The 17,514-nt window shown below is 35.7% G+C and overlaps 1 protein-coding gene across 5 annotated transcripts in view; it reads right to left on the bottom strand.

Moving 5' to 3' along the window:
• Positions 1–17,514, bottom strand: part of ATG5 (autophagy related 5) — a 127,447-nt gene that overhangs the window by 43,144 nt on the left and 66,789 nt on the right. For 4 of the 5 annotated variants that reach the window (XM_072831916.1, XM_072831918.1, XM_072831919.1 and 1 more), the window contains one exon: positions 11,746–11,840. In XM_072831916.1, coding sequence (XP_072688017.1) covers positions 11,746–11,840 — 95 coding nt within the window. The remainder of the gene's footprint in view (positions 1–11,745; positions 11,841–17,514) is intronic. The other variant, XM_072831921.1, reaches the window with a different exon arrangement.

Genomic DNA, 17,514 nt, shown 5'->3' with positions numbered 1-17,514 from the left:
GCAGGACTCAATCCCAAGACCCTGGGATCACTACTTGAGCCAAAGACAGAGCCTTTGGTGTCCCAATGAGCCAAGGATTTAAAGAAATATTTCTCCTAAGAAGAGACACAAATAGCCAGTAAGCATATGCTCAATATGTCATTAAGTCAATAGGGAGATGCAAATCAAAATCACAGTGAAAATACCCCTTCATATCTACTTAAGATGACTATACTAAAAAAAAAATGAACAAGTGTTGGCAGTGATATGAAGAAATTGAAACTGTCATATATTGTTGATGAGAATGTAAAATGTTGCAGACAATTTGGAAAGCAGTTTGGCAGTTCCTCAAAAGGTTTAAACAAGATTACCACTTGTTCCACTGATAGGTATATACTCAGAGAAAACTGAAAACATCTCCACCGAAGAACCTGTGCATAAGTGTTCATGGAAGCATTATTTATAATAGTGTAAAAGTAGAAACTACCCAAATGTTCATCAGCTGATGAACAGATAAACAAAATGTGGTATGTCATACACCAAAATGTTATTCAGTCGTAAAAGGGGATAAAGCACATACTACAAGACAGGTGAACTTTGAAAGTATTATGTCCTGTGAAAAAAAAGGCCACATTAAACTATATGTCCATAATAGTATTGCTAAAGGGTATAGGGTCTCTTTTTGAGGTGATGCAAATGTTCTGAAAATAGTGGTGATGGTTGTGAGAATGAATGACAGGACTTCAACTTTCAAGCTACTTATTGTTTTATAACTGTTATCTTCACTTGGATCAGAAGTTATTTTTTAGAACTGAGCATCCATTCTGTATCTTTACATAGAACATACAAATCCTATTTTTTAAGCACAGATGTTTCAATATGTATCTTAGCATGCTACTGCCACAGCTAGGATATGAATTAAGTATTTTAGACACTCTTCCCCAAGGAATACTGTTACATAATTCTTTATATGAAAAATAACATATATTAACAACTATACATAAAGGATATTCTGGGAGTGAGGAAGCTTAATGTTTTCCCCTTTCATGCCTACTCCCAACAAAGCAGTTCTCCTGAGTTAAAACAGGTGCTGGGGGAGCTGGCAGGCAGGGACTACAGGTGGGAGCCATAAACCTCTGCAGTGTTCTCTCAGGGTGGACAAGAGATTTTGGACCATCAAGTATACACACTCCAAAAACTAAGGAAAAGCTGTGTAAGAGATTGGATCCTTTTTACTCTTGAGGCAGGGACAGAAAGAGAAGACCAGGGAAAGATTTCTACGAAAAGCCCTAAGAGGAATTGATACCTTGCAGAATATCTGCAATATGAAATATTTCATTTATATTAATATGAATTATAAATATTAAACAAATACCCTTGAAATAAAGGCAGAACCCAAAATGGAAAATCTACAGTAACAGCCCAAAAGTGAAGATAGTACACTGTTTGGCAAAAACCAGGCATTAAGAAACCTAGAAGTAAAAGTGGTATAAAGGTCTCTATATAGTGGAAGAGGGAGGAGTACACGGAAGGGAAAGTATTCTAAAGGTTTCATCTTATGGAGAGGAAAAGCAGTAAGTGTGTCAGTGAGGAAAATGGGTAGGTTCTTATAATAATATGATTATGAGCTTCAGGAAAGGGGAAGGTCAACATTAAAGGAATGGAAAAACAGAATTATCAAATTAAAAAGGACAAAAGGGGAAAACAGTAACTTCATTAAACTACTCAGTAATTTAGCATCCACTTCTAATTTAAAAATCTAGAAGGAAATTCATTTGATCTGATAAAGGCTATGTATCATTCTAAATGATTAAATACTAAAACCGTATCAATGAATACCAGAAGCCAAACAGAAATGTCTACTAGGACCATTATTGTTCAACAATGTCTTAGCAATGTAATACTAGCAATACAATGAAACAAGAAAAAAATGGTTGATAAAAAATCATGGGAAGTGGTGTTTTTGGTTTTGTCTTTTTTTTTTTTTGGCTGATGCCATAAAACAGTATGTAGAAATGGAAATGAAATAAAGAATAACACCTATAAAACACCTAAAATAAATTAAAAAGAGCCTATTTGAAGGAAAGTTTTAAATCTACACACAACATAAAATCTGAATAAGAAATTTTTTGTTTTCTTATCTAGGAAGACTTAATAACTTAAGAAGGTTAACTCTACCAAAATTAAAAATAGAAAGTTAATGTATTTTCATTTGCAAAAGAACAAGGGGCTATGGGGAATTGAAAAATTATTTTAAAAGTCATGTAGAAAAAAAAATTAATGACAAAGAACAAACATGAAAAGTATTAAAAAAAAAAAAAAAGGTAAGGGTTGAATTTCCCCAGCAGGTATCAGAGGACTAAATAAAATCAAATAAAACTAATACTGGTTTAAGAATAAACATATATAGCAATAGAACAATATAGGGAATCCAAAAATAGATCCCAGTAGTCAAAATATTTTAATGTAAAGCAGAGGTGGCATTTTTATCCAGTAGGAAAAGGATAGTTTGTATCAGGAGTCAATACACTATGGCCTGCAACTCCAACTGTGCCCTTCACCTGTTTTCGTATATAAAGTTTTACTGGAACACAGCCACGTCCATCATTTGCAAATTGTCTGTGGCTGCTTTTAAGCTACAGTTATACAGGTGCAACTGAGATCATCTGGCCTGCAAAGTTGAGCATATTTACTATCTGGTTCTTTAAAGAAAAGGTTTACCAGACCTTAGTTTATTTAATAAATGATCTTATTGCAATAAGCCAGCAGATGGAAGGAAAAAAGATGTACCTCTATATTTTACACAGTACATAAAAATAAATTCTAGATGAATTAAAGATACACATACAAAAAAATCTAGGTCAAGAGAAAGCTACATCAGAAAACTATGTACAACCCGTAGATACATGGGGAGGGGTCTTTTTAACAACAACAACAACAAAAAATCCATACACCACTAATTAAAAAAAAAAAAAAAAGAAGATACAACTGGCTATATTTCATCTAAAAAACAACAAAACAAACAAAAACCAAAAGAAAAACACAATAATAAGTGCTAGTGATGATGCAGAGAAATTGGAATCCTTGTGCACTATTAGTAGGACTACAAAATGGTGCAGCTGCTCTGGAAAAAAAAGTACGGTAGCTTCTCAAAAAGTTAAAAACAGCATTAACCATATGATCCAGCAATTCTACTTCTGGGTATATACCCAAAAGAACAGAAAGCAGAGTCTCAAAAGGATATTCATACACTTACTATGATGGTAAGTTTTCTGTGTCAATTTGGTTGGGCTGTGGTGCCCAGATATTTGATCAAACATTATCCTAGATGTTTCTGTGGAGGTGTTCTTCTGAATGAGATTAACATTTAAATCCACCGACTCTGAGTTAAGCACAGTATGCACCACAGGGTGGGTCAGTGTCATCCAATCAGCTGAAGGCCTTAATGAAACAAAGACTGACCTCCTTTGGGCAAGAAGGAATTCTGCTGGACTCCAACTATAACTCTCCCACTAAGACTCAGCTTGCCGCCCCACCCCATCAAATGCTGGGCTCACCAAATCTCACCAGTCATGGGAACCAATTCTTGAAAATGAATTTCTGTCTCTCTCCCCATCCTGTTGGTAGTTCTGTTTCTCTGGAAAAACCCTGCCTAACATACCCATGTTCACAGCAGTTTTATTCACAACGGCCAAAATCTGGAAGCAGTCCTAGCGTCCAGGAGTGGATAAACAAAACATGGTGTACACATATATGCTATGACACAGATGAACTTTGAGGACAGTACGCTAAGTGAGATAAGCAAGTCATGTACATGAGAAACACTATGATTTCACTTACATGAGGTACCTAGGGTAGTTAAATTTGGAGCTGTTGTTTAATGGGTACAGAGTTTCAGTTTTGCAACATGAAGATGTTTTATTTATTTATTTTTAAGATTTTATTTATTCATGAGAGGCACACAGAGAGAAAGAGGCAGAGACACAGTTAGAGGGAGAAGCAGGCTCCATGCAAGGAGCCCGACATGGGACTGGATCCTTGGTCTCCAGGATCACACCCTAGGCTAAAGACAGCACTAAACTGCTGAGCCAACCGGGCTGCCCAACATGAAGACGTTTTATAGATTATATTTAACACTACTGAAATATACACTTAAAAAGAGTTAAGACAGTGTATTACATATATATTTTGCCACAAACATTTTTTTTTTAAATTGAGGAAAGGTACTAAAAATAACTCAAAAAAATTAAGTAACATACATTCAGCTGTGGAACAGAGAATATTTAAATTGTACCTCATTAAAGATAATAAAATGTCTCCACACAGGGCAGCCCCAGTGGCCCAGCGGTTTAGCACCGCCTTTAGCCCAGGGTGTGATCCTGGAGACCCGGAATCGAATCCCACCTCGGGCTCCCTGCATGGAGCCTGCTTCTCCCTCTGTCTGTGTCTCTGCCTCTCTCTCTCTATGTGTCTGTCATGAATAATAAATAAAATCTTTAAAAAAATAAAATATCTCCACACAGTTAAAAATACATTACAGATTATTCCATGTTTCTTTTTGAAATGACTGAAAAGCAAAATTAAAAACAATAATATGCAGTTTACCACCCAGTAAGTCCCTGTTCTTTTTCTCTGGCCTCTTCTGCTACATGTTATTGCAAGATACCAACTAAAATGGAAAACAAGAAAGAACAGAGTCGCAATTTCTCACCCGAACTGCCACAACCTCAGTGTCCTAATAAACACTGCCATAATTTGCCACACATTTCTATTGTTCTCACTTTTCAAAATTCATAAACCAGCATTTCTGAAAACAAACAATCTAAAATTTTGACTCCTTCTTCAGTCTTAAGAAGTGCCAAGTTAATCTTGGACATCATTTTCACTTTGTTAGAAAACAAGCATTAAATATCAGCTTCATGTTTTTGTTTAAAACTAAAAATAACACATTAGGTTGCTCCTAAGAGGATTCTTTTTTATTTATAACCTCTAGAATAACATACAGAAGAAGGTGTTTAAGTAATCTTTATTGAATAAATACAAATGGATATTCAGATTACTAAAAAACTCCAGAAGATAAAAAGAAAACTCCTTAATATGGTCTAACCCTTTTATTTACAACCATATTTTCCCCCAGCTCTGTGCTGAAGACTTACAATGTCCCCTCTCCCTACAAAGCTCTTCTCATCACTCTTTGCCTTCCTTAATTCCACCCATCTGTTGACTCTTCAAGAGACAGAACACTTCATCAACAAAGCTTTTTCTGTCCTCCCAAACTAGATCAAATTTTCCTTAGAGGATTTAGTTTTTTGTTGTATAATATACCTCTGCTTCTTAAACACCAATCTTTCATAGTGATGATTTTACATTTGTTTGTATGCTTAGCTTGATTAGTTTCTTTCTACCTCTAAACTACAAGCTCTATAAAGGGTGATGTATGATATTAATCAACATTTATATCCCACATACATGGCACAGGGCATGGCATGCAAATATCTATGAGTCAATGAACTTGCTGAATGAATGAATGGATGAACTTTTCTTGCATGAAGTATATTGGCAACATAACATTTATGAATCCATTGCTTCTTGAAAGACACAACTAAATGTGTCTAATTTTCACTAAAAAACCTAAATACCAATGCCTGAGGACTTCATGGTCACTTTATAAATCTTTTTAACAGATACCCTCATTCACCATCTGTTTACTTGTGCTATTCTAAATAACGTTAAGGTTACATTTCTGAAACACTTTCTGCCATCAACCTCATCTCTAGAATACTGGCTAGTATGAAGCACCTGGATTTCAGGAACACAGACTCGAAACTCATATGCCAAACTAAACTGTTATGTAAATGACAGAAATGACACATTTTGGTCTATAATGGATCTCTAGACTACTTTTGTACCTATTTTACTTGTACCACTAAGTTTGTCGCTAGATTATAGTCATTTTGAGCCCATGCAATCAAAGTACATATGAAAAACAACTGAAATTTTCCAACAATCTGAACAAAAGGCAGCCTTATAGAGTCCCCAGTTAGAGAGGTCTTTTAGGTTTCTATCAATTTATTTGGTCAAGGTGGACTTCACTTTATACGATAATTATGTCCTGAAAATTCTGTAAACTTAATTGTACTTTGTAAGTCTCACCTAGCTCTGATTTCTGGTCTTTCACATTTCATTTGTGTGCCCCTGAGCAAGTAACCTAAAATCCCTCAGCTTCAGTTTCCTCATATGTAAAATGAGACAGTGATCTCTTCTACAGTGGTTCTGAGGCTTTAAAAAATGAAATGGGCCTGACTTAAGGATGCACAGTGCCCCTTCCTTTTCACATCCCTTGCTACACAAAAATATTATGATTCTTCAACAAAAAATATTTTGGTAAAAATGATGTCTTTCTTTTATCTTAATAAACCTAGATTTTTCAGGTTCTGCTTAAATTTATTATTAATTTAAGGTCTCAAACAGCACAGAAATTTATATCTATTATAGTAAAGAAATGAAAGGTGCAGATTCATTAAAATACTGCGTAAGTAAAAGCTATACTTAATGGAATATCCTAACTATACAAACTGATCTGCTGTAAAGGAGTCAGTGACAGAAACCTGCATTACCCTTTAGACCATATAATTAGGAAAAAAGGAAAGCAGAGCCCACCTTCCTTTGGTCAAGGCATGAATGAAGATTCAAAAATATAAAATAGAGAAATGGAAAAAGCCAGGAATGGCCTAAGTAAGGAAATGGGCAAAAACTAAGACTCCTAAATTTTTATATTGCAGCAAGTTCTTTTCTAAGAGGCCCCACCTGGCAGCCACATTTTGTCAAGCAAATTTGAAGAATTCTCTAGCTTCCCACTTTCAATCTAATTATAGAACTTTTATAAAACCATTTTCTCTTTCACACACACATTCTCTCTTTCTTTTCCCTCCCCCCTTACATTCAGTCTCTCTGAATCCTTCTCTGTTGTAATGCTACAATGAGAGGTATGAACACATCTGACAATTTTTCCCAGAACATAATGACAAACCTGAAAAGAACATCTCCGCTCTGTACATCTGCACCATCATTCTAACAATAATAACCCTTACACAGTAAATGATGATTTCCCTAGAGGAGCTTAAAGTATGCACAGTATAGAAACTATTAGTCAAGTACACATGTCAAAACCTACCTATTCACTGGTGAGTGCTAGGAGGTATAAAGCTCAAAATAGTTTTGAAACTCCACTTTGGGGAATGTCTTTGGTTTGTGTTATATTTTATTTAGCTAAATTCCAAAATAAGCTACTTTGCTAGGATCTGGGAATGCATTATAGTAGGTTACTATGGAGCTCATGGTACAACAAAATAGCCCCAAATCAACTACTTAAGACAGATGGAATGATTCAATGATTTAACAAATATTCACAAATGCCTACTACATGCTAGGCACTTTTCTAGACCCTGGACACACACATATGAACCAAACAATTACCCTGCCTTCATAAAAAAGATAAACCGCCTTCATTTTGAGAAGTGACTGAAATTCATACAGCATCATAAAGCAATACTATAAAGGAAAAGACTGTGTTTGTTGTAAAAACTATACATTGCTCTTAAGTCAGGAGTTTTAAAATGTTTTTATAGGAGTGTCACTGATAGAATTATATAAACCTGTAATATGGCTCCTTTGAAGAAAAACTTTAACCAGATGCATATATTTATACTCAGTCACACCTCTTTCATTTTATGGATGAAGAAACAAGGGCCTAGGCAGGCTGAGTAACCTGCTGTGGATGCACAGCTTGACAATGTCAGCCCTCCCACAGAGCCCTGGAGGCCCTCCCTTCTAGCTCAGCACTCTTTCCAGGAAACACAACTCCCCCCCCCCCCCCCGCCCCCCAGGACAGGTGCTTTAGCCTTTATGTCTCCAATATTTTCCAACCTTCTGAACTCAATGAGGTTTATGTGTAGTCACAAGCTATCAGAGTAGGAAACAGAAGCAGAAAAAGGTCAAAACAATTTTCTACTAAGTGAATATATAGCAAAACTGTGATCTTGAGTGATAGCTTTTTCAACCCTTCCCACACTTCTAGCTCTTTTTCATTTTCTCCTGCTCTTCTCCCTTCATTTTAATTTATTTTTTTCAAGATTTGAGAGACAGAGAGAAGACACATGTGTGTGGGTGGGAAGGGACAGAGGAAGAGAAAGAACCTCCAGCATATTCCCTGCTGAGCAAGGAGCGTTGAACACAGGGCTGGATCCCAGGATCCTGAGGTCTTGACCTGAGCAGAAATCAAGAGTCAGACGCTTAACCAACTGAGCCACCTAGGCGCACCTTAGTTAATTTTAAAAGTGTTTTGTTTTCTTTAACTACTACAGTAGCACTAACTTATTAAAGTCATCATACATTTAAATCCAAGGAAAATTGTTAGCTTTTTCAGTTTGGGATTACTTAACTATAAAGTTTATTTTTAAGCTTTAACATTATAAGATCTTTGGTGCTTTTAATCCCCTATTAATTTAATACCTTAAATTAAGTAATTATGAAGCACTCACAGTATATAAAAGACTGTGCTCAATCCTACTACATTGATTTCTTTTTTTTAATCCAGTCTTGCCTTCAAAGATATCACTAGCATTTTAAGGGTATTACTGCATCCAGAATTGAAGCTAGATCAAGAACTATCTAACTTGGGCAAAGCACCTGAATCTGTCCAGATAAAGAGGTGACTTTCAAACTGCCAAGCCTCAGAGAAGAGGGGTCAAGCCACCTAAGCCAATCCCACCTGTCCCCACACAACCCCCCCTTCCAAGCTTGGCCCTAACGTGGGTTGCTGCTTAAAAACCATTTCTGAGGGGCACGTGGGTGGCTCAGTCGGTAAAGCATGCAACTCTTGACCTCAAGATATATATTTGAAATGCACTCAGAAAACTTAAGGACTGTTCTGAAATTCTATCATAACCTGTTACTGTTTGTAATACATGCTTTAACCACCAATATCTGTGTCAGTGATGGTGAAGACACAGATTCTCTCTTTGAGATTTGTGAAGAATCTTACTCACTGTAAGTATTATGCTTAGTCCACAAAATCTGGCTCCATTTTAGCTTTTCTCTGTGGAATAATTAAAGCATATCACTAGTGAATCTAGCTCTGTAAAAGTTTCTCTTACAGAATGCACACCTAGGTAGTCAGTACAGAGGCATCTAATGTGAGATCCTTCTTCTTTCAATACAACTAGGCTTCCTGCCAGCTTTCTTTCTCACATGATTTTATGCAATTATAGGAACCATTCTACTTGCCCATTGTCAAACAACAGTTTTTAAAACTGTTGCACTCCTCTCTTTTTAGCAGATGGCTTTATTCCTTGCTACACAGAAAACACTGAGGCTTTCTCACATGAGTAACAACATTTTTTCCCCTTCTTTTCCTTAACAGTTCTCTGCAAACCTCTCCTCTGCTGGGTTAACCTTTCCTGTTAATCCCAATCCCCAAATGCTTTGCTCTATCAATTCGTTTCCTTCTTATCTGATAAACACATTCTTCCATAAAATAACCTAAAAATCTTTTCAGTCCCTAGTCTTCCCCATTGTTTCATCTAATTCTTCATTATACTGTGGATGATCCATGGCCTATAATTCATTGTCTTTAGCTACTGTAGAGTAACATGTTATGAAGCAGCTTTATGAAAACTATATTTTTACTATGGGTAAGTTATAAAAAAAAATATTGCCCTACTCCTTGTAAATGAAGCCATATGAGAAATTTCTTTCCTATGCAATGCCCAAGAAAGTTTAGCTTTCCCTAATAACCTAGAAGGTTTTCTCCTTATGAATAGTGAAAAAAAAAGTATTACCACATTTCTTTTCCCCTGCTCTGGCTACAAGAATGCTCAGGGTCAAATCTGTAGGTCAATTTTAATAAATCTGACTATCTCACTCATTCATAATTTATATAATTTCATGCTGAGTTTCCATGTTTTATTTTCAGTGGTTTTGATTTTAAATTCTGTAATTATAAATTCTTATAAATTACTCAGATTTTTCAAATGTGGCTTTGACTTTAAATTCTTTTGTTTTCTCATTATGTATTTGTGTAAATTGCCTCAGATTCTTCATAATACAAGATTATGTATAAATAAATACGCTGTGATATTTCCAAACTCACTGTATGATATCTGTGGTTAAAAAGACTTGTAGAATAAAAAAAAAAAAAAAAAAGGGCAGAGAATGTGGCTAATTAGGTCTGCTCTTGTTCAAATAGGAATTTTTCTCATATTATTTCTATTGTACTTATTATGAATCCATGATCTAAAAATAGTCTTATCTGCCATTATGTTAATGAAATCAATGAAAACAAACCTTATTTAAATCAGGAACACTTTTCATTCTTCGAGTATACTGGGATTTTTATTTATTTGCTTTCAGGTACACAATCTGTTTTCCTCTTTAATACAGTTATGTAATGAATGCCTCTATAAAAGATTTTTAAAATTACTATCTAGGTAACTATGTGTAAAGACTGTGGGATACTGAAAGTGGTTACAGTGGGAATTTATGACACAATCTCTCTGAGATTGATTGTAAATTCTGCTAGATTAGAGCCCATGTCTGTGATATTATGTTTCCAATTCCTATTCTCAACTGCTTTTTCAAGATCATAGGTAACTTACTTTCTGGAATACCATTCACTTAACAAAGTATTTGCTATATGTAAAGCACTTAGGAGTTTTAAAGTACTCTACAGAAACAGGAGTTTCTTAAAAAAAAAAAAAAAAAAAAAAGAAACAGGAGTTTCTTTACCCCAGGAAAGTTTGCTATAAGGAGAGTTCTATTTATCTATTTTGTTTTACAACACTAAAGACTCACCATTTAAAACAAATACATCAGTTCTCTTTATTTGTGGTAGCTACATTTTGTAAAGTCACTGCAAACACTGAATTAGCAAATACTGAGTCACTGTTCCTGGGGGAAATAACAGGGTGGGTTACTGTGTGTCTCTGGTCACAACATGTCCTTCAACTGATCGATACATAACCTTGTTTTATGTGTGCTGTTCCTTTGGATTTTTATTTATTTACTTACTTATATATTTATTTAGAGTCAGAGCATGCGCACATGTGCATGGGGAAGATAGAGGGAGAGAGATAATCTCAAGAAGGCTCCATGCCCAGTGTGGAGCTTGACCGGGACTTGATCTCACAATCCTGAGATCATGACCTAATCCGATCAAGAATCAAGATACAAGAGTCAGACATTCAACTGACTGAGCCACCCAGGAGCCCCATATGTGCATTTCTTTTTAAAGATGGCACTTCAGCACTACTCTTGGGAGCCATTTTGAACAACAAAATCATCAAAAAAACATGAAAAGTATAGCACTAAACAGACTTGGAGAAGTCACTTGTTTATAGTAAGAGTGGAGAAACAAGAAGGTACAGCATTGCTGAAAATATGCATTTTGGAGAAATCAAATTTTCTGTAGCTCTGCATATGTCCATGAGAGCACTGCCGAGTACGGACTATGGAGTTACAAATAAATTGTAGAAAGCAAGCAAAACTGCAAATACAGAATCTGCAAATAATGAGGATCAACTGTATATGAGTCAAATATTTCAGCATAGTCCCTGACTTGATTATCACCAAAAGACAGAGATCTGGAAAGCCCTAACAAATACTCTTCAGTTACTATGCAAATCTAAAAAGTTTTGGACTATACTACTTCATGAAGTAAGATGTCTAAAGCATTTATAAGTTGGTATTGTTAAAAATATTATTTCCTACCTGATATATTCTAAAAGGGATATAACGAAATCCATTTTCTTCTGCAGGATATTCCATGAGTTTCCGGTTAATGGCCCAAAATTGGTCAAATCTATCTGTAATGATAAATTATCTGTTATTTAAAATGAACATTGTAATTTAAAACCTCACATGAAGAAATGAAAGTTGTTAAACATCCTCTTAGACGTTTTTGAAAAAGCTTCATTTGTATATTATTTATTCTTAAACTTATCTTTCCATAACTAAACATAAAGCAAAATATAAAATAAGCATTTCTATATTATTGCCCCTACTTCTTAGATATTTGCATAGACATTTCATCTCATAAGAGAAACCCTGAACAGATATGACTACTTGTGTCATCAAGACAAAAAACATCAGACAGGGATGAATGTCTAGATTCCTTGTCCTATTCCTACTGTCTGAACAATAAAAGGACAGCTTCAAGTGATCTAAACTTTAACCAGAACTTATTTAAAGAAAATCAAAACATTAAATACAATAAATATTAAGTAGCAAAAAAGACAAAACTACAGGAAAGGGTTTGAAGGAAATGTGGAATTGACACTTAAGCAGTAACTATCAATTGTAGCTTAATCTCAGTGACTAACTCCTTTTTAAATTTTTCAGGCTCAATTAAAAAGAAACCAATTTATCTGGTAACTGTTTAACTGCCATATGGTACTATGTTTTCAGAAATTGTCAAACTGTTTTCCAAAGAGGTTGTATCACTTTACATTCCCATCAACAATGTACAAGGATTCTAACTTGTCCACATCCATGTCTACAATTGTTACTGCCTTTTTTTTTTTATTTTTAAGATTTACTTATTTATTTTGGAGAGAAATACACACAAGTGGGAGAGGGGCAGTGGGGAGGAACAGAGAGAGGGGGAGAGAATCCTCAAGCAGACTCCTCACCAAACATAGAGTCCAATGTGAGGCTTGATCTCAGGACCCCAAGATCAGGACCTGAGCCAAAATCAAGAGTTGGTGGCTTCATGGACTGTGCCACCGAAGCACCTCCCCATCCTTTTTATTAGAGGCACACTAGTGGGTCTGAAATGTTATCTCCTTATTTTTTATTTTTATTTTTTTTAAGATTTATTCATTTGAGAGAAAGAGCGAGGGTATGAGAGTGGGGTGAGGGGTAGAGAAAGGATCTCCAGCAGACTGCACTGAGTGTTGAGCCTCATTTGAGGCTTGATCTCAAGATGCTGAGATCACAACCTGAGCCAAAATCAAAAGTAGTTGCATGCCCAGTTGATTGAACCACTCAGGAACCCCTCTCTTAATGGTTTTGACTAGCATTTCTCTAATGAGAAATTATGTTGAGCATCTTTTAATTTATTTACTGGCCATTTATATATTTATTTTGGTGAAATGTCTATCAAATCCTTTGTCTCCTTTCTAAGTGCGTTGTCGTTTTTACTGCTAAGATTTTTTTTTTTTTTTAATGTATTCTGGTCACAAGCCCCTTACTGATAAATCTCTACAATATTTTTTTCCCGTTCTGTTGTTTTTTTAGCTTAACTCCTTTTTGATTTATCCAGAATCCAATCTTAAAATTATTTTTTATACTTAGTAATTTATTTCAGAATCAAATCTCTGTAAAGCACATGAATAGCACCAGAATTTCAGATCAGCTTGGTATTAAATCACATTCCCTACTACTAGACTCATCTCAATCCAAATTACTGCCAGTGTATTGATACCACTTAGGTCACCATAATCATATAAAATAATAAACTTTAGTTATTTCTTCTATCCCTGTCCTAGAAGACTGTGACAGTCTCTAGCCCTTCCCTACGCTCATCCTCGACTTCAATCTGGGAGTTCATATTGTATCAGAACTGGCAGGATAGGTAATTCAGAATCCAGTTAGTCTAATGTAATGTCACAGATGATAACAGAGTCCTAAGTTGTTAAAGAGTTTCATGAAGAACTAAGACCAGACTCAGTCTTCTGATTCAAAGCCCACAACCGTTTTCAACAGTTGCAACCACAAAACTGCATCTTAATGCTAAGAGTAGCTCCTTTAACCACAGACCTTTCATATATGAATCAATTATTCTTTCAATGCTTTTTAAAAAGTATCTTTCTATCATCAAGTATCAAGCAAGAATGTGATAGCTAAATAAAATGATTCTTCATGATACCTCAAATTTTACTCACTGTCTCACCATCAAATCTCTAGCATCTACCAAAGTGCATGCATAACATATGTTCTTAAGTCAAAGAATGAACAAGAAAATACTACATATATAACTTTTGAGAACATTTTGGGTTCCAATCCTCAGTATGCTACAAAATAGCTACATGACTAGAAACAAATCAACTGAAAACTAACTCACTTATAAAAGAAATAAAGAGGTTCAATTAAATAGTTCCTAATACGTCTTCCAAAACCAAAATTTTATAATTGAGACATCCTCTTTTATTAAAATGGCATTTGCAAAACCACAAGCAAATCTTTATTTATTTATTAGAAGATTTTATTTATTCATGAGAGACATCAAGAGAGAGAGGCAGAGACATAGGCAGAGAGAGAAGCAAGCTCCATGTAAGGAGCCCAATGTGGGACTTGATCCCGGCCCTGAGCCAAAGGCAGACACTCAACCGCTGAGCTACCTAGGCGTCCCACAAATCTTTATTACAAGACAGAACTAGATTGTTTTTAATAGTGTTTTTTAAAAGCAGCAGTTCTTAACCAGAAGAGATTTATGCTCATCAGTGGGTCTGGAGACATTTTTGGTTGTCACAACTGTTTATGTGTGATACTAGCATCTAGTGAGTAGAGGCCAGGTATGCTGCCAAACATACATATGTGCCAAACATATGCACAGAACAACTCCCCACAACCAAGAATTATCTGACCCAAAATGTCAGTAGGGCTAAAGGAAAGGAAGCAAACACAAATGATAAGAAGTACAGAAAGGTAATTAGTAAAAAGTTTTTATACACCTGAATGGCAAAAAAGATAAAACTGGAAAAAGAGGGATCCCTGGGTGGCGCAGCGGTTTGGCGCCTGCCTTTGGCCCAGGGCGTGATCCTAGAGACCCGGGATCGAGTCCCACGTCAGGCTCCCAGTGCATGGAGCCTGCTTCTCCCTCTGCCTGTGTCTCTGCCTCTCTCTCTCTCTCTGTGTGACTACCATAAATTAAATAAAAAAAAAAAAAAAAAAAAACACTGGAAAAAGAATCATTATTGTGCCCATTATCAATTTAATGACTCTTAGCTTCAAATTCACCCTTTAATATATGTCCTGCCATAACAGACACAATTGAAGCATTTCTTTTTTTGCTTTCTTTGAGAGAAACAGAGAGACGTGCGTGCACATGCGGGTGTGCACACATGTGAACTGCAGTGGAGAGGGGCAGAGGGAGAGAATCTTTTTATTTTTTATTTTATTTTATTTATTTATTTATTTTTTATTTATGATAGTCACACACACAGAGAGAGAGAGAGAGGCAGAGACACAGGCAGAGGGAGAAGCAGGCTCCATGTACCGGGAGCCCGACGTGGGACTCGATCCCTGGTCTCCAGGATCACGCCCCGGGCCAAAGGCAGGCGCTAAACCGCTGCGCCACCCAGGGATCCCAGAGGGAGAGAATCTTAAGCAGCTCCATGCCCAGCATGGAGCTCAATGTGAGGCTCGATCACATGACTCTGAGATCATGACGTGAGCTGAAACCAAGATCAGATGCTTAGCTGAATGAGCCACCCAGGTGCTCCTGAAGCATATCTATTCTTACAACTACATTACGCTTTCTCAGTAGAAGGCGAAAAGGACAGTGCAGGGAAAAAGAGGCTCCTGTTTGTACAGGCCCACTGAAGATGCCTGGACTCTGTTAGCCCCTGATTTCCTCAGGAGGCCTACATGGGTGGCTTACCTGCAACTTCCCATACATCTGCTACACCCTCCACATGCCCAGGCCACTTGTTGCTGGTGTCCTGCATTCCAGGTTGTCCTGACTGCCCAGTGACTGAAGACTGGCTATAGTCTGGGCAAAAGAGTGAATTTCTGTACTAATCGAGTGGACTGAACTGTATCTTCTCCAACAAGTTCTAAATCCAGCCCTGGACAGAAGATGACGTTTAGTGTGACTTTCCTCCCTTAGCCCTAGAGTATCATTTGCAGTTTTCTTACATATTATAGTCACACTTTTATCAGAGTTTAATAATACTTCATATGAAACTTACCCCATTTAACCCTCTGTGTGGTTTCTATCTCCTGACTGGACCCAGTCTGATACAACTATGTTTAAAGGGAATAAAGACATAATAAAAGACTGTATTAATAGTAGCTTTCAATTTTCTTATAAAACTGTTATGTTACATAAAACAGGTATTTCCTCAATAATACTTTTTAAAACATTCCAACGAAGAACAATCTAGCTTTTATAAGTCAATGTTATTAACAAGACACAAATAGAAGGAACTAAAGGAAAACCAGTCCTGAGACTATTTAATCAATCATCTTTCACACTGAATTTTATAATATCAGTATCTCTTCTATCTCCTAGTCAATAACTAAAATAAAATTGGAATTACAATGCTTTACTACCTTCCTATACATTGATGAATCAAGAACATACTGACTTGTTACCAAGTACTACTTTAAATATAACTATGCCCTAAGTTTTATAATTAAGTCATAAAATTATTTGTTTTATCAGCCATGAAAGCAATACCTACAAGTAAAAGAACCTAAAAAAAAAAGTATAATGATCTTTAGGTGTTTGTTTTTTAAACTATAATTATAAGTAAATATACATCAATTTCAAGAATCTTCACTTTAACTTAGTTCTAATTCTAAAACAAAACAACTAAGTAGGAGAAAATTAAAACTAGCAGTCACTTAGTTTATTCAAAGAATCAGAGAAGGGAAGATAACTTACAACCTTCTTGCCAGAGCTATTAATAATATGACTAATAAGTTGGCTTCTGTTTTTTAAATGTATTCATTTAGAAAGGCTACAAAATTAAGAATCACACAACTGAAAGTAAATCTATTTTTTCAATAAAGATATTAAAAATAGAATTCCTCAAGATCTAGGTGGCCACCAACTTTTCTCTGTTGCTGAATTAAGCTTTTATATTGGTCTCAGAAATTTTTTAAAATTCAGGAAAAGACATTTTTATTTTTAAAAATAAAATATCTCCCTAAGAAGCTTAAGAAATAAAGTTTTCTATTCTTTGTTCCACACATGGAAAAAAATGCAAGAAAAAAGTGACAATGTTAAAAAAAACAGTGACAATGTTAAATAATATATCTCTTCTTCCACTTAAGCTTTCTGAGTTAAGAACTCAAGGCAAAATAAATTTTAACATCCTAATGTCACAAACAATGTTTGTGTCTAAAAGCTCCCCAGGTGAGAGAGGACATCTAAGGGACTGCAGGGACTGCTGTTTAGCTTCAGTTCAGCAATGTGGTATTGCTGGCTGGGACCCTCAAAGTTATAGGGAAGGAGATGGCCTCCACATGCAAGCTCCATCCACTTCTTAGTCTTTCAACATCTATGATGTCAAACAGATTTATAGCATCCTGAGTGTCAGATTATGACAGCATGTAAAACACAGACTTTAAGCTTTTCTTTGAAAATAGTTGAAAACCACGGCTTCAGAAAATTTTGCATTCATCAACAGTATTATTCAAATCACTACTACAATGGCCTTGTAATATATGTAGTGTTTTGACCAGAGGTTTTCAAAATACATAACAGAAAGTATATCCAATTATAAACCTATTTGAATTAATTTCTTCATA

This window comes from Canis lupus, chromosome 7 (assembly GCF_048164855.1).
Source record: "Canis lupus baileyi chromosome 7, mCanLup2.hap1, whole genome shotgun sequence".
Lineage (NCBI taxonomy): Eukaryota > Metazoa > Chordata > Mammalia > Carnivora > Canidae > Canis > Canis lupus.
The sequence above is the reverse complement of the archived record's forward strand: the minus strand, read 5'-3'. Positions and strand labels throughout refer to the sequence as shown.